The 18485-nt window shown below is 46.0% G+C and overlaps 1 protein-coding gene across 2 annotated transcripts in view; it reads left to right on the top strand.

Moving 5' to 3' along the window:
* The window catches only part of TRIM33 (tripartite motif containing 33), a 134395-nt gene that overhangs the window by 64643 nt on the left and 51267 nt on the right, over positions 1-18485 (top strand). For both annotated transcript variants that reach the window (XM_075615336.1, XM_075615337.1), the window contains exon 4: positions 16643-16775. In XM_075615336.1, coding sequence (XP_075471451.1) covers positions 16643-16775 — 133 coding nt within the window. The remainder of the gene's footprint in view (positions 1-16642; positions 16776-18485) is intronic.

The following is an 18485-nucleotide window of genomic DNA, read 5'->3' as shown; positions in this document are numbered from 1 at the left end:
TTGAGATGCTGAATGGAACCACAGTGTGTGTATATAAATATTTGTGTATGTATATCAATATTTATACTTGTGTATACTTTGCTCACCGTCCATAAGGCAGCAGACTGGAAGAAACTTGCACCCGGAAGTATAAAGGTGATCCATGCCATTCCTTAGAAGTATTTGTTTCCTGTCCTACCTCGTGGTAGGAGGTTGCATCTGTATTTTAATTTTACGATGCTCCCCCATGGGGTTTCAGTCCACCTAAGGGTGGGTTACCTGGGGAAAGAGGTTCTGAGACCTGCCACCCCAAACTGGAAGCAGAGCACATGCGGTCACCACACATGGAACAGCAATGCTGCTTACCTGCAGAGGATTGGTATTGATTGCTGGGCCATGGAGGCTGCAAGTGCTGTTTCCCGGTGGCTGAAAGGGGTGCCAAGGGGGGACCTCAGTCATGTGCAGGCCTGCCGTCTGGCTGCCAGGAGTTCCCTCATGGCGTGAATGTATCTGACATCATTGGGAGACCCCATGGGGGCACGTAATCATGTAGGCCCTTTTAAAAAGCTGCCAAAGCTGCGTATCCCAGACCAGCAGTGAGGTGAGTTAAAGAAGTTCAGTTGAAAGGCTCAAATCTACAATTCTGTTTCCTGATGGGTGCATTGTATACTTGTTTTTTTTTGTTTTTTTGTGGGAGTGTGTTGGACTTCTGTGATATGTAGTTCATAGGTATCTGTTTCCCAGGTCATTAGATACCCCAGGAACCTAATACTGGAGATGAAAGTATCATAGACGTTGCTCAATCATCATAGGAGTCTTGTTGGGCGTATCAGTGGACACAGAATTGACTAATTCATCCTCTGGTGAGGAAGGCAAAATAAGGAAAGACTATACAAATTTTGCCACAGAGGATATAGATGAACTGGTAAATGCAATTCTGAAAATTAAGTATGTTGTAGAGCCCAAAAAGAAGCAAGACCATAAGTTTACGTTGCATAGAAAGTCCAGAGCCTTGCCCGTTCATTCTGCAGTCAAGATGATGATGACAGGCTGCATGGCAACACCCACATAAGAAAGCATCTTTATCTAGACAATTCAATAGTGTTTTTTTTTCACCTAAAAGATTCAAGGACCAGGGATACTCTCCAAAGGTGGAGCTACCGCTTGCAAGACTGTCCAGAAGATCATCGATCCCACTAGAATATGGGTCACGTTTCAGAGATCCAATGAAGAATATTTGATGGCAGGTTCACTAGGCAAACACAACGTAGCGGCAGCATGCATCAACCAGGTCCTTATGGACATGATAATACAAGTCGAACGCTTGATTGTAAAAGTCTCCAGGGATCAAATTCTCAAGTTATTCCCATTGATTTCCCTAGTCATAGACTAAATCTGTGATGCCTACATGGAATCCACGCTTCTCACAGCTAAGTGCATGGTGCGATCAACCACTGCCTGAGCATTTTGTTTGAAGGCCTAAATTAGACAATGCTTCCTCTATGCTGTTTGTAGGGAGTGACTCCTACTCCAGTCCAGAAGTAAGCTCCATCAGCATATACTAAGTGAGACGAGTTGCAGGCTCCATTATTTTGGTACCAAGAACAGCAAGAGTTTTCAGACCGGTCCTAGATATGAAGTTTGTAAACCCGTTTCATCACAAAGAACATTTCAAGAGAATCGATCAGATCAGTTTTCAATATTTTGAATCCTGACTATTTTATGTCCGCAATAGATTTGAAGGATACATATTTACACACTCCCATATCTGTCACACCAAAAATTTGTGTTACTGGAATGATTAGGTAAAACATTGTCAATTCAGGGCTGTACCTTTTTGGCGCCTCCACTCAGTCTTCACAAAAGTTATGGTGGTTGTAGCAGCAGCTATCAGAGTGGAGGGCATCCCATTCATCACCTTTTCTCCAGCCTTAAGATATTAATTACCCTGTTGTTTGTACTGCTCTTGGGATGAATAGTTATTTTGAAAGCTCCTTATATTGACCCTGAATAGATTTGTCTAAAGTTATGATATGCCCCTTAGGCACACTTTTTTTTCCCGATTTAACTCAATGTAAAATAATCTAATTTAGCTAGCCACATAATAAATTAGATTGTTCGTCACCTTGTGGTGCCCAAAACTGTTCAGAGGTCAGAAATTAAGTGACCAGTATGAGAAATGCTCTTGGTTTGTATTCCTGGGTGTGTTTGATATTTAATTCATGGCAAAAGATTTTTTGGTTTTATATCCTGTTAGTGCATTTTTTTAATGTATTATAGTAGACTAAATTTTGTGTGTGTTTTGGAAGGCACCACTAGTGTATGAGCTGCGCTATGAGCTACTAGTACAAGTGTATGAGCTATGTATTTGTGTAGCATTTTTCAATATTCCTTCAATTTCTTGGAGAGTGTCCATGTTCAGTAAAGGCAGTGCGTGTGTTTCTAAGGCCTCTGACATTGTACAGCAGACCGTGCGGACGCTGAGCGAACAGTCTGCCTTAAGGCAGTGTTCGCGGCTATGCGGCGTGGGGGCCCGCGTTGCGCAATAAATAAGTTGAAACTGATTTCTTGGTGCGACAGGCCGGTCACGTGAGCGGTTCACCCAATGAGGGCAAACCAGCTCTGTGACTTCACTGACACGCCCCTAGACATGCCCACGGACAGCGTGCGTACCTGGCCCTCAGCCTCAGCACGGCTGAAGTTACCATTTCCGCAGCCCAAGTAGGATCCACAACAAGATATATTGCCGCTCTCCACCAGTAATGAATAATGTAAAAAATAGGGTGCATACAGGATAGGTAGGTACATATAAGGGGGGAGGGTACAGAGAGAGTAGCCCAAAAAGAACCTATTTGCACTCGCTATTTCAAATAAATGGTTAGGAACAATTGAATCCTTGGGAGGAGCCCATACACCATTTAAAAATACATATTAAAACAATTTATTGAACATCTATGCAAAGACATATACCAACTAATGGGTTAAAAATTGATCAGGGGGTAAGTGGGTACCGAGGGTAACATACTAGGTGCCTCCTATGTGTGCTTGTAGCAATACCACACAGGTAATCCTATGGCACCAGTGGTTGAGTCAGATAAATATATCTATTCCCTTAATGGGATGTGCGTACTTCCCTATTGCTCACATGAAACAGAGGAGCAGGCATATAATGTTTACTACCGCTCTATATCGTCATACATACACTGCACAGAAACACACATGACCTGTTATAAAACACAGATATTGTGCAAGCCTTCCAGTTATCCGTTATATAGTGACTACTGTCATGCAATGTTATAATCTGACTGGTAGGCACAGTCTGCTGTAGCATATACTCTGTAATACGTGTGTACAAATGTATTCCTTATTTAATCATGGAGCAGAGAAAAAAACCGACTCATGCAGCTATAAACTGCTTACTGCGCCAACCAGTGCTTGCTACAGACAACCCAGTCTTAGTATAAACCTTGAATAGGTTCGATCGCAGGCTTGCGATCCTGCTGGGAAGGTAGTATACGACCTGGTCTCTCCGTCTTTCAGTCACCACTCCGACCCCGCGCCACCTGATGACGTCACGGAGGAGTACACAAGACACGTCGAGTGGTGGGGCCGCTACCTTGATGATATCATCATGCTGTGGAGCGGTCCCAAACCACTGCTAAACGAGTTTATTAGTGTACTAAATAACAACAACCATAATCTGAAGTTGACCATGGAAGTGAATGAGAGTGCCCTTAACTTTTTGGACCTGACAATCTCCAAACAAATAGATGGTAGGCTGTCCACAACCATATTTCGTAAAACCACAGCGACCAACAGTCTCCTACGTGCGGATAGCCATCATCCACTACATATAACCAGGAATATACCTACGGGACAATTCCTGAGGTTACGTAGGAACTGCACTGCGGCCCAAGAGTTCGAAAATCAAGCGGTAGACATGAAGCGAAGGTTTACAAAACGTGGTTACTCTAAGAACTCCATTCGGAGGGCATATACACGAGCTAGAGACACGCCGCGTACACCCCTGCTCGCTGAGAGACAAAATACCAATACACAAGAATCAAAGATCATACGGTTTATTGGTAACTTTAATAAACAGTGGAATGATCTGAAGGGCATCTTCGGAAAACACTGGCACATCTTGATGAATGACCCCGACTTGAGGCATGTACTGCAGGAAAGACCGACCATGACCTGCAGGAGGGCTAGGAACCTTAAAGATAGGTTAGTACATTGCCATTACCGAACTGTAACTCCCCGTACATGGCTAGGCGATAGGAGACCAGTAGGATCATATCCTTGTGGTCGTTGCCGGGCGTGTCCCTTTATGGGGGTCACAAAGAGCATTCCAGACAAGATAGTGTGTTCTGTTGTGTCTATCACTAGCTTTATCAATTGCCTTACAGTGGGAGTCATATATCTCATTACCTGTAGATGTGGCATGCGGTACGTAGGGAAAACCCACAGGGCTCTGAAGGTGAGAGTCCTGGAACATCTGGGGGCGATAAGAAATATTGTTGACACCCCGGTCGCACGCCACATCAATGACCTCCACAATGGGGACCCGAAATATCTAACATTCTGCGGGATAGAACATCTCCCCTGGGGCCCCCGGAAAGGCAATTGGGACAAGCGTCTTTTACAATGCGAATGCCAATACATATTCACTCTCCAGACCCTTCAGCCACATGGACTCAATGAGGGATACATTTATTCCCCGTTTTTATAGTTCAGGGTGGCTTTATCCCCCCCATTAGTACATGTACTGCATACTAATTATGCACATACACGGGTGTATTATTGTACTTTAAACACTCTGGGGCTCGGGGTATACAGTTTGAGTGCTAAACTCACTATAGCCGTATTGACTGCTAGAGGCGGCCATATTAAGATCCCACATTACTACATTTGAACACAACTATGTACATGTTCTCTTTGTTCTGGGGCTCTGGGTATACAGTTGGAGTTCTTAAAACTCACCTCGGTTGTTTTGACTATTAGAGGCGGCCGTCTTAAGGATCACACATTCCTACGACCCACACATACATCCGTGTATATATGTATGTATGTATGTATGTATGTGTATGTATGTATGTATATATATATGTATATGTATATGTATATATATGTATATGTATATATATATATGTATATGTATGTATGTATGTTTATTCATCAACAGTGCTATTTCAACACCCCCTTAGCCCATCCCTTCATGCAGCCAGGTTCAGCAGCTTTCAGAGTGAAAGACTGACGTCCTGCCCCAGAATCAACTGAGCTGCATCAGCAGAGGGAAGCAAGCACCCGATTCTACAGTTAACAGCTGCCGTGTGGTAAACAGTGTGATACACACTACATGCCTTTTACCAACTTTTTTCATGTACGCAGATATATTACCCCCTTTTTAATTCTATAATATATTGTTTAATTTGCTTCACTATTTGGCGTTGTGCGCTGTTTTCTTTTGTTTCCATTCTCTTAGTGTGTGTGGGGTGCTGAGCCACCCCTGCGTTTACAGCTGCAGACGCCATTATCCCCAACACGGTTATGTGGCACTTATTACTTAATGTATAATTATCTCACTGTGGGAGTTGTGGTTTAATTTTTTTTAAATTTTTTATCACTAAATTGATGTTATAGTCACTGCACTGTATATATTTATACATTTAAACTTTATAGGTAGTTAGGTAGTAGCGCACAGTTTTGTTTTTTGTTTTTACACATAGGAGGCACCTAGTACGTTACCCTCTGTCCCCACTTACCCCCTGATCAATTTTTAACCCATTAGTTGGTATATGTCTTTACATAGATGTTCAATAAATTGTTTTAATATGTATTTTTAAATGGTGTATGGGCTCCTCCCAAGGATTCAATTGTTCCTAACCATTTATTTGAAATAGCGAGTGCAAATAGGTTCTTTTTGGGCTACTCTCTCTGTACCCTCCCCCCTTATATGTCCAAGTAGGATCCCCTGTTTCCTGTTTAAATCACAATTTCATAACTATAGAGTAGTTGCTTAAGGTTATTTTACAATAGCCTGCTAGCATCCACACTTATAATATATTGCATCCTCTCTCCATATCCACTGTAACTGGATACCATGTTTAATACTGTGTATATAACTTGTATAGCAAGGCAGTATAGGAAGGTTGGAGCACAACTGGGCACAGAAAAAGAAGAACAAACTGCGAGAGAGTGTGTGTCCCATAAAAATATTTAATGGATCAAACCATGAAAATACAGTGAGCCCACGGGCCCCCACCAACGCGTTTCGAGCGGAACGCTCTTTATCAAGGTGTATAATGACCCCCACTTACCTGGTCTCTGATATACACACAGTTTCCCGCCATCCGACCCCATCCGCTCAACGCCAGACCGCGTCACAAGTGGCGCGTCATGCGCGTCGCGCAATGGTGACGTCAGCGCGCACATGCGTGTATACAGAATAAACAAACTTTAGTGACAATTAACAACTCACAACAGACTCTGAATATTAATAAACTCAAATATAAATGTAGCGGTCATGTAAAATGGCTACAGTCATCTCTCCTGCTGACAGTAAGGCCTGGTAAGTTGTGGGCATGCCAGCAGTAATTATGGAGGTTTGCCCTCACACCCTGGTGGGGTGCCCTGTGTATGGGTGGGAGTGGTCACATGCTCTGACTCCATGGTTAGTGATGTCAGAGGTGTGTCAGCTTCCAGAGTGTACATAAGGCACAGCACTGAGTCTAAAGTTAGATCTGCGTCCAGTTCTGCTAAGAGGAGGAGGAGTTCTGGCAGGAGTTCAAGTTCTAGTACTAGCCTGAGTTACTGAGAGTTCTAGTTATGTTATAGTAACTGAAGAGGAGACTGTGTCCAGGGACCTGGCACAGGGCAGTGATCCCTGCGGGGATAGGGAATCCCTATTTAAGGAGAGATACACCTTTTAAAGGGAGGCACTGACTGGACATGAGTGGCTAGATATCTACTGCGAGGGGCAGCTAGCCCACTCAGGCAATAAAGATGTTCTCAATCACAAAACCTCTCGTGTACATGTGTGGAATGAATGTACAGAGAGGAGCACCACGGAGGAGTTCCTCAACAGGATCATCCCCATGCGGACGCAGGGACCCTGATGAGGTGGAGGCGCTGCACTGGAACTAGGTGAGACTCAGCACACTACCTCAGCTGCCTGTCTGGACGGGTCATCCCCACACACCATCATGCGGGAGACTCAGGAGTCCTGTAGCCAACAGGTGCACCACCAGACACTACCACACTGTAATGGGGGCCGGTTAGACCACAGGGGCCAATGTGAGATTGGGTGGGTCAGGCCAGTTCAGAAATACCGTTACATTTGGAGGCGAGCTGCTGAGATCAGATCTGTCATCAGGACAGGCTCTAGCTAGGCACACTGGGAAACAGGGAGAGAGTCTGCTGCCACTCTGTGCTGCGTAGGGACGGACCTAGGGGTGGTCAGGGGGCTGACGGGATATTGTCAGTTCGCAGGGACGACCTAGGGGCCTGAAAGGAGTGAGGGGTCTGGAGCCGGGCTATAGCTGACCGAGTCACTTTGAGGCAGTGCTAGTTGGTAGGACGCCAGAAGGGATAGCTTGTTAACGTGGTCAGGAATCCTGGAGAGGGTCTGCGCTAGGCTGACCAAGAGAGGTAGACGCCCCAAGTACTGCATGGCAGAGCCAGAGTACTCTAGCCCATTCCAGACACTTACCATAGGGAGCACAGACTGGGAGGAAGGAGTCACAGCAGACACTGAGAGAGTGAGCCTAGCCTGAGGTAGTGCAACATGAGTCCAGCCTAGATCAGGTACACATGTGGTGGTGCATCTGAGCAATCTTTATTGTACTGATGTGGAGGCTGCCCCGCAGAGCGGAGCCCCATGTACGATAACTGTTACGAGAGAATGGAGGATCCGCGTGGTGCGGAGAACACAAAATGGCGACCAGAGGCTGATGGGGAAGGCACCCGTGGCGTGCGCCCCACTGAAGAGCAAGCTGTCGCCGAGTTATCGTTAACCAGTCTGCTCTGGAGCGGAGCGAAGGCCGTGGCTGCCCCGTTTTTATCCTGTCTGGGACACCGAGGGGCCACCCTTGAAGAGTGTGAGGAAATTGTGATAATTGGTGGAGAACCCCGCGAGGAGAGCAAACAAACTGACTTTTTGGGCTTAAAAGCCAACCAAAATGGCGGTTCCCGCTTGCTAGGGAAACCGCATGGGACAGTCACAGAGAAAATGGCTGATGCAGGACTTGCAAAGAGCTGGCCGGGAATGGCGCGAACAGCAGAGCCCCGCCCTGATGGGGGGCATGGCGCGAAAGCTATGGCTGCGCCTTCATGGACAGTGACTCACTCGGCCCCTGTGCTGAGTCAACCGCTTAGTCTATGGGACCCTCCCCTGATTTCCACCAGGGGGAGTGACTTTCAATTATGGCCTGTGGGAATGCACCCACTGGGCCCAGGGATTGATATCCAGACGGCGCCACTACAAGAAGTAGTTCCGGCCGCGGAGGTAACGTGCAAAAAGGAGGGATATTTTGCACGAAAAGCAGCAGTTAGGAGAAGGCGGGAACTAGCCGCGGGAAAAGAATCCAGCTCTGAGGAGGAAACTGGCGCGAAAACGCAGACCGCGCCCACCAGGACTGAGAGGCGCGGCCTTAATTAAGGGGCATGATATTCCGCTGTGGGATCCGCCCATAATTGCAACCCCTGGGGGCGGGTTCCAGCTATGTCAGCGGAAGGAGGAGGCGAAGCAGGAAGTGGCTGGCCCAGAAGCTTCTACCGGTCAGTCACGAGGAACCACTGACCTGGAGAGACCCACACTGAAAGTGGTCCCCACAAAGAGAATGGCCTGCCCCTCCGCTGTGGGAACTATGGTCTCCACCCAGCCCTACTCAGTACCCGGCGGGCTACTAGTAGTAAGGGTGGCTAACACCGAGACGGTGGTCGGGCTCTGCCTACAATGCGGGCTGCCCGGAGGCACTGTCAATACGACGGCACGTTGCCCACATTGCGGGACATTATATTTGTGGCCCATGCCCACATTCATACCTATCCAACCTGCTGACCCCCCGGGGGATACGGCTAAGCGCTCCGCCGAGTCCCCTGGCGCACTGTGGCTCAACCGTGCGAGTCCCGGAGAAAGGGGACTGGAGTCGACCAAGTCGGCTGGGTCAGTATCGACCGAGGCGGTCGGGTCGCTCCCCGACCGCGCAGACAAAAGACTTTTGCCACGCTCGGTGACCCCGAGATCCGGGAAGGGAGATTACTCAGATGAGGACCTCCGTGAACTAGCGGTGGCGAAATCGGGATCCAAGAGGGACCCAGGACGGACGACACCCCGTGGGGTGAGTGGCAGCTGTCAGAAAGACAGAACGTCCCCCGCAGATCGGCGAGCCGAGAGACGGAGTCCCTCCACCTCAGAACGTGGCGGCGACGGACGAGAGACGCCGGCACCCCTGCGGACGGGTAAGAGGAGTCCCTTCACTTACCTTGCCCCAGCAGACGGTGTAGGAGCAGAAGGGCCGTGCCAGGCCCGAGGCGCACGTGGAGAGACGGCATCACTTCCGGTGAAGACGACGGCGGAGATTCCGGATGTCGTCATCGAAGAAGAGATCCCGAATGGGGGTCCAACCCGCGATGACGGTGTTTCCGGTTCCGGGGAGGACATCACGTCCGGTGGCGACAGCGGAACCGCTGGGAATAAAGCAGCGACGCTTCGGCGATCGGGGGAAGGTCCCCGATCACCTCCAAGGCCCAGAAGTTGGATGGGCGATCCGAGGACTGAGGAGGGTGAGATAGCCTCATTGGACCAGTCTACGGACAGCCAGGAACGGGTCGTAACCCCGTGGGGTCCTATCACTCGCCCCTATGCCCCATCCCCTGGCCTAGATAAAGCCCCTGCCCCTGTCACCTGTTCCACGGGATCCCCGCCTAGCCTGGAACTCATGGACATACCTTTGGGGGGGGAGGAGAGACGGACTGGGGAAAGACAGCGCAGTGGCGCTACGGAGGGCGATTCTCGGGGGGGGGAGAGTTGAGAGTGGCCGCGGTAGGCCGGTGGTTGCCCCCTGCAGTTCCTGAACCGGTGAAAAAGGCCCCGGGATCTTATAGGTGGTCTGTACCGCGATCTGAACGGTCGTCGGGGGTATTTTCCCTGGAAGATGATAGGGAGATAGGGGGGTCACATAAATTTAGAGAGAACCGTTGGTGGGCCCCACTATTCGAAGGGTTCTCCGCGTGGATGGACCGCACTCGGTTCCTCATCCGGCGAGAAGATGTAGTGGATTACTGGTGGGCTGTGGGAGAGTTTACACCTGAGCAAAGGGACAGAGAGTTGCAAGAGCGGTGGCTGCAGATTGAGCATAGGGAGATAGAACCCATGGGTCCTAGTATCCTATCAGACCCCGTGGACCCTGATGAGCCCCTATCATGGGTGTTACCTGGGAGGGCAGGTAAGGCTGACCTGACTAGGATAAGTAGGGCCGAGCGGACCATAATGGCTCGGTATAAATCATCCCACGGGTTGGAGTACCCGTATGTCCCTGAGCCTCTTATGGACGAAATAGAGGAAAACAGAGATAGGTGGCTTAGGGAGGCCATTGAAATGCATTTAGTAGGAAGAGGAAGTGCAGTAGTAGGGAAGAAGGCCGAGGAACGGATAGAGCACTTAGTGCGTGTGTGGGGCATTGGTAGAAACATTTATAAACACATGGTGACATATAGGCCCGAGAGGGGACTGCCTAGGCACTATCACGTCACGGTCCTAGACATGGGCAGTAGAGAGGTCAAGAAACCTGACCCGAGTCACTATTTTTAGGGGGTACTAATACATTACGCGGGTTCGTGGCTGCTGGTCGGGGCGGGCTTGGCGGAATGTACTGTAGACATTTTGTTATATACCATGGAAATTTGTATGTGAAGTTAACCTAATTATGTGTTGTATTTCAGTGCTTCCTGTAAAAGGGTATACAAATTTAGGTCCCAGCGAGGACGATGGGATTCACCAGGGGGAGAATGTAGCGGTCATGTAAAATGGCTACAGTCATCTCTCCTGCTGACAGTAAGGCCTGGTAAGTTGTGGGCATGCCAGCAGTAATTATGGAGGTTTGCCCTCACACCCTGGTGGGGTGCCCTGTGTATGGGTGGGAGTGGTCACATGCTCTGACTCCATGGTTAGTGATGTCAGAGGTGTGTCAGCTTCCAGAGTGTACATAAGGCACAGCACTGAGTCTAAAGTTAGATCTGCGTCCAGTTCTGCTAAGAGAAGGAGGAGTTCTGGCAGGAGTTCAAGTTCTAGTACTAGCCTGAGTTACTGAGAGTTCTAGTTATGTTATAGTAACTGAAGAGGAGACTGTGTCCAGGGACCTGGCACAGGGCAGTGATCCCTGCGGGGATAGGGAATCCCTATTTAAGGAGAGATACACCTTTTAAAGGGAGGCACTGACTGGACATGAGTGGCTAGATATCTACTGCGAGGGGCAGCTAGCCCACTCAGGCAATAAAGATGTTCTCAATCACAAAACCTCTCGTGTACATGTGTGGAATGAATGTACAGAGAGGAGCACCACGGAGGAGTTCCTCAACAGGATCATCCCCATGCGGACGCAGGGACCCTGATGAGGTGGAGGCGCTGCACTGGAACTAGGTGAGACTCAGCACACTACCTCAGCTGCCTGTCTGGACGGGTCATCCCCACACACCATCATGCGGGAGACTCAGGAGTCCTGTAGCCAACAGGTGCACCACCAGACACTACCACACTGTAATGGGGGCCGGTTAGACCACAGGGGCCAATGTGAGATTGGGTGGGTCAGGCCGGTTCAGAAATACCGTTACATAAATATAAATAGACCTAGCTATACAATGCCTTTATAACACATTAAAACCTAAAAAAAAATTAAAAAAGGAAGGGAAAAAAATGGTATCCTTCCACAACCTATTAACTTAAACACATACAAATAAATTAAAAATGAAGACTAATAAAAGTAAAAAACCGTAAATCGTACACATTCATAATTAAAACCTGAAAAAACATCATATAGTGAACCATGGAGCATATTCTCCTGATATGCATAAACAAATACTATAAGAGTAATAATACCGATTCAACATTGAATAAATTAAGTACATAATTACAATTATTTTAAATGCAAAAAGGAGAACGTGATCCAGAGGTGCAGATCAGAAACCTGTATCTAAATGTTTAAAAGAAACCGAGAAGGAAGTCCTTGGAGTTAATCAAACCATAGACTAATGTGCATAATAATGGTATAGCAACCAAAATGAACATACAAATGCATGATTTTAGATATGATTCAAGTATAAACATACAATTGCACACTTGCATAATACTTAGGCACCGTTATATTCTTATCTGTCATACCACATGTTGATATACACATTCAAATTCTGAATGATAGGGAATCATCTACATTTGTGAAACCGTCATCCTAACTAACTAAACTCAGGATGAAGCACGAAATTTTTAGCAGAGAATATATTTTTGCAGAGAATATATTTTTGCAGAAGATTAATTTAGCAGAAAATATATTTATGTAGCAAAAAATGTTAATGCAAAAATGGACTGAGATCCCAGTCTGAGTTTAGACCATTTGGTATTCTTGTATTCAGGGTAAAGATCCAATAAAGTTCCCTCTTGTCTAGTGAATCTGTTCTGTTGCCACCCCTTATTGGTTTAGGAACATGTTCAATACTCCGGTATTTCAGATTTTTTATATTTCCTAATTTACAATTAGTAAAGTGTTGGGCAACAGGATGGGTGAGGTCTCCTAATTTGATGAGTCTTATATGTTCTCTCATTCTGGCCTTCAGGGCTCTAGTAGTGCGTCCTACATATTGTTTACCACACCCACAGTCCAAAAGATAGACTGTGAATGTGGTATCACAATTAATGAATGATGTTATGGGGAATCGTTGTCCTGTATTAGATGATTCAAATTCTCCACACGACTCCATGTGTGTACAAGACACACACTTTAAACATTTAAAGCAACCTTTGAGAAGATTCTGACCCTGACCTGGCCCTGATGAGGAAAAAAGACTTCTCGACACATAATTGGCTATTGTCTTAGCTTTCTTGAACACAAAACGTGGCCCTCCTGAGTAGACTTTTTGAAGTAATGGATCTGCGGACAAGGTAGACCAGTGTTTCTTAACAATGTTCTTTATACAGTTAGCCTGTGTACTGTACTGAGTCACGAAAACTGGATTAACCTCATCCCAGTTATCTTTTATCTTCCTTTGTTTATTCAAAAGGTCATCCCTGCTCATACTAGCTACCTCATTAAGTGACTTTCATAAATCGGAATGCAGATAACCTCTTTCTACGAACCTCAATAAAAGTTCCTGAGATTGATTTATAAAATCCTCATTGTTGGAGCAAATACGCCTAAGTCGTATGAATTGTCCTTTAGGAATGGGCTTGAGTAAAGACCGGGGATGACAGCTGTCAGCTCTCAAATAAGTGTTGCGTGAGTTGTGCTTTCTATATACGTCCGAACTGATTTTCATATCCATATCGATAAATAATAATAAATCTAAATATTGAATATGGTGAAAATCATTAGTGTTGAGATAATCTATAAACAATAAAAGTGAATCAACCCCTCCTTCCCATATAAAAATCAAATCATCTATGTAGCGCCTGTAAAACGTGATAAATTGTCGATAGGGGTTATTATCTCCAAACACGTGGACCGACTAGGATCTTTACAGTTGAAGAATACATTCATGGACTTGCTATTGCCTTGATCAATGTTCTAGAGCACCATACAGCATTTTTTTACGTTATAACTTGTATAGGAAACATCTGCTGTAACAGATGAACTTTGTAAGATTATAAATGATCAAAAATCTTTTGGTCCAATAAAAGAAGCATACCTACTGCTTCTCTCCCTTCTATACTTTACTACACGGAAGAAAGGACGAATATTGTTATCCACCATTCTTTCTCTACCGATTAAAAATATCTAATGAGAATGGGTGTTCAGAATTCTATAGGGGCATCACCCCTAAATCCGGGATTAAAGTAATTGGGAAAAGAAATTAAACTACAATTTGAAGCATCATATAAATATGTTGGATTATTAATTTTCTGCCTCTTTATACGCAAAGGTCTAGCATACTCAATTAGGACTGATGTGTATTTACTCCACCTCCCTTTTGATATCCTAACTTCTTAAGCTGCCTTCTCCATCCTTGTATCATGTGAAAGTTGATCATTAGGCATGATTACCCATTTGTGGGATTAATGCATATACGTGATCATAAACTAACAGATATGCGAATGCCAACTTTGCCGGGTTAGTTTAAAAAAAATAAAAAAATAATATATATATATATATATATATACACACAGTATATACAGCTAAACCCCGTTATAACGCGCCTCGTTATAACGCGATTCGGTTATAACGCGGTTTTCCTGTGGCTCCCGTTTTTAAAAAAAAAAAATTTAATTTTTTTTTTCATTTTTTTTTTTGCACACTGCACACACTGCACACACTGCACACACTGCACACACTCACTGCACACACACTGCTCATTGCTCACACTGCCACACTGCACACACTGCACACTGACACACTGCACACTGCACACACACTGCACACTGCACACACACTGCTCATTGCTCACACTGACACACTGCACACACACTGCACACACACTGCACACACACTGACACTGCACACTGCTCATTGCTCACACTGCACATACTGACACACTGCACACACACTGCTCATTGCTCACACTGCACACACTGACACACTGCACACACACTGCTCATTGCTCACACTGCAGACACTGACACACTGCACACACACTGCTCATTGCTCACACTGCACACACTGACACACTGCACACACACTGCACACACACTGCACACACACTCACAGACACTCACAGACACTCACAGACACTCACGCACACTCACGCACACTCACGCACACTCATGCACACTCACGCACACTCACGCACACTCACGCACACTCACACACACTCACACACACTCACACACACTCAGACACACTTAGACACACTTAGACACTTACACACACTTAGACACACTTAGACACTTACACACACTTACACACACACTCAGACACTTACACACACTCACAGACACTTACACACACTCACACCCACATACACACACCCATATACACACATACACTTTCTCTCCCATATATACATACACACACACACTCTCTCACTCTACACAGACGGGGGGTGGGGTCGGAGCAGAGGAAAGGCCGCGACCAGCACCACCACCCGCTCCCCCCCCTCCTCCCGCGCAGGCAGCGGGAGCGCCAGGGACAGCGGTGGGGAGAAGAAACCCCCCGCTACCACCTCCATGCAGGCAGCGGGATCTGAGGTAAGCGGCGACCTGAGGGACATCCCCGCTCCCATCTCCTGCCCCGCGGCCTGTCCCGCGGTGACAGGGGGAAGCGGGGACAGGAGGGACATCCCCGCTCCCATCTCCTGCCCCGCGGCCTGTCCCGCGGTGACAGGGGGAAGCGGGGACAGGAGGGACATCCCCGCTCCCATCTCCTGCCCCGCGGCCTGTCCCGCGGTGACAGGGGGAAGCGGGGACAGGAGGGACATCCCCGCTCCCATCTCCTGCCCCGCGGGCTGTCCCGCGGTGACAGGGTGAAGCGGGGACAGGAGGGACATCCCCGCTCCCATCTCCTGCCCCGCGGCCTGTCCCTCGGTGACAGGGGGAAGCGGGGACAGGAGGGACATCCCCGCTCCCATCTCCTGCCCCGCGGCCTGTCCCGCGGTGACAGGGGGAAGCGGGGACAGGAGGGACATCCCCGCTCCCATCTCCTGCCCCGCGGCCTGTCCCGCGGTGACAGGGGGAAGCGGGGACAGGAGGGACATCCCCGCTCCCATCTCCTGCCCCGCGGCCTGTCCCGCGGTGACAGGGGGAAGCGGGGAGCGGAGGGACATGCCCGCTCCCATCTCCTGTCCCGCGGGATGAATATGCGCTAAAGCGCGGCGGCCATTTTTTTTTCTCGCGACCCCGTTAGTAACGCGGTGGTCTCGGGGTGGACCCCGAGACCCGCGTTATAACGGGGTTTAGCTGTATATATATTTATACATATACTTATCCTTGTACATATACTTATACATATACTTATACATTTTTTTTTTTTTTTTTTTTTTTTTTTTAATAAACATATCTATGGTAAATAAATGCTTTGGTGGGCTTCTTACTACTTTTCATGTATTTTGGTGATATTATTTGCCAGTCATTAAAATGGTAACCTGGTGTTGTTCCTTTGTTTGCAAAACAATTATGAAACCATTATTTGTCAGATAAGCTACTTAATTGTTTATGCGCTTGAATCACGTTTTCCTGGAGAAAGGCAGCAGATTTTTACGCAGGGTACAAATAAGTAAAACGGTTACTTAAAGGGTGATTTTAATCTTTCTTAGGAAGTGAAATACACTGATTAGTTTAAAAAAAAAAAAAACAACAATACTTTGTTGAACTGCCCTTTAATCTCCACTTAATTACAGGCTGTTCCAGTACTAAAGGGTTAATGTAAACGTGCACTGATTCCTAAACAGATTGATATTGGCCCTATGTGAAAATGCCACAACTATCGTTAGACCCCTGCTCACATCTCTTGTTTTTCTGCAGAATCAGTGGGAGCTGCAGGTCAGCGTCCAGTTTTCTGTCCTGTTCACAAACAAGAGCAGCTCAAACTGTTTTGTGAAACGTGTGATAGACTCACATGTCGGGACTGCCAGTTACAGGAGCACAAGGAACACAGGTAAATGTACTTGACGCAGAGGTCTATTCTGTATTCTAATGTAGCACTTTCTAATTGACCTGTATGATGTATGCTGCATTGTCATATAAACTGGAGCTATCCTATAAGTAGTTAATAGTGTAGACTAGTAGTTTTCAATCGTTTTGCATTGTGCACGCAGATTCTTGCTTTGTGTATTTATACATTATGTATAAATATATTGGTGTGTATAATTTGTATTTATTTTATCACTGCAAATTGTGTTGCAACAGACGATAACGGGTTACAAAGAACCTAAAAAAAATTACAGCTGAGAATTTCAACTATATCTTAAAAATCGCTTTAGCTTGCTCAAAATGCTTGGAGATAATTGAACAATTACGAAAAACTTATGAAGATTGTAATAGCGCAGAAAAATGGAAAAGACTTGATAACGATGAATAGGAACATATCTGTTGAGACCAAACCGTTACTGAGGAAAAGGCAAATAAAGCAATCCCAAGACACAAGGACAACTTAATATACAGAGCTGTGCAAGTGTATAATAAGGTTTAACTGATGTGGGGGAAAAAGACTATCTAAGAACAAAAGCTTAAAGACAAAGCAGCGGTTTTATGATTGGAAAGATGGAAATCATTTTGCTCAACAAGACATTGGATCAAAAATTAAAGAGAAGGTCAAGACTTAAAGAAATTGTATTGGAAGACAACTGTGATCATAATGAAACAGATGAAGAGTGAGAAGAAACCAGCAATGATATACCATGCATCCTTACAAAAGAAGTGACAAAAACAATAGAACCCTCAAAGAATGAGAAGGCCCCCAGAGGTAGATTAAATCTGCAATCTTGAAGGAAGTAGAGAAAATCCTGCATATTCTTTACATGCTGCTTAAAGAACTGGAAAAGAACTCAAACTACAGACCAATCGGTCTTCTTAAAACATTTTTACAAAGATACTCAATAATTGGATACAACAGAACCTGGATTTGTCCCAGCTTGTTCTTTGGCTGGGTAAAGTGGACCAAATCCAAGACATACAAAAGTGATATCCCAGAGTCATGAAGATAACTAACCGCTCATCTGAGAATTCATAGATAGTTAAAGCATTTGGTTCTGTCTACACCTCGTTGGTTTTGAAGGAATTAGGAAAGTGCTGAAAAGCATATACTGATATAAAGAACATTTCTGAGTGCCACATCAACTATTAGATTACATAAAGACACCAGCAAGATATGGATATGCAAGTGTGTGCTACAGGGAGACATCTTGTCACCAAAGCTTTTCGCAGCATCACTTCAAGAATTGTTCAAGGCATTGAAGTGGGAAGAATAAGGCATCAAAATCAATGACGATTTGCAAACATTGTTTGCAATACATCCCAAAGACATCCAGCAATAAATCTGGTAACTTGTTGAACGAAGTAAGCAGGTGGGCCTCCACAATGTGATATTTAACAAATGTCAACTCTATAAAGATCAACATAAATGGAATCCATCTAGAAGAAGTTGAAAATGGTCTACCTTGGCCAGCAGATACCAATGGATGGGAATCTTTTGAGTGAAGTTAATAGGAGAATGAAGGTGAAATGATAGAGTGCGTTTTGAAGAAACCAAACAATCTTTCAAATGAGCCCCACTGTGCGTCAAGAGAAAAGTGTTTGCCAGTGTGTTCTGCCCTCTGCTCCATGTAAGGTTGTAAAACATGAACCTTAAATACGAAAATAATTCAGA

The sequence above is a fragment of the Ascaphus truei genome, chromosome 9 (genome assembly GCF_040206685.1).
Source record: "Ascaphus truei isolate aAscTru1 chromosome 9, aAscTru1.hap1, whole genome shotgun sequence".
Taxonomy (NCBI): Eukaryota; Metazoa; Chordata; class Amphibia; order Anura; family Ascaphidae; genus Ascaphus; species Ascaphus truei.
This window is presented reverse-complemented; position numbering and strand designations above follow the sequence as displayed.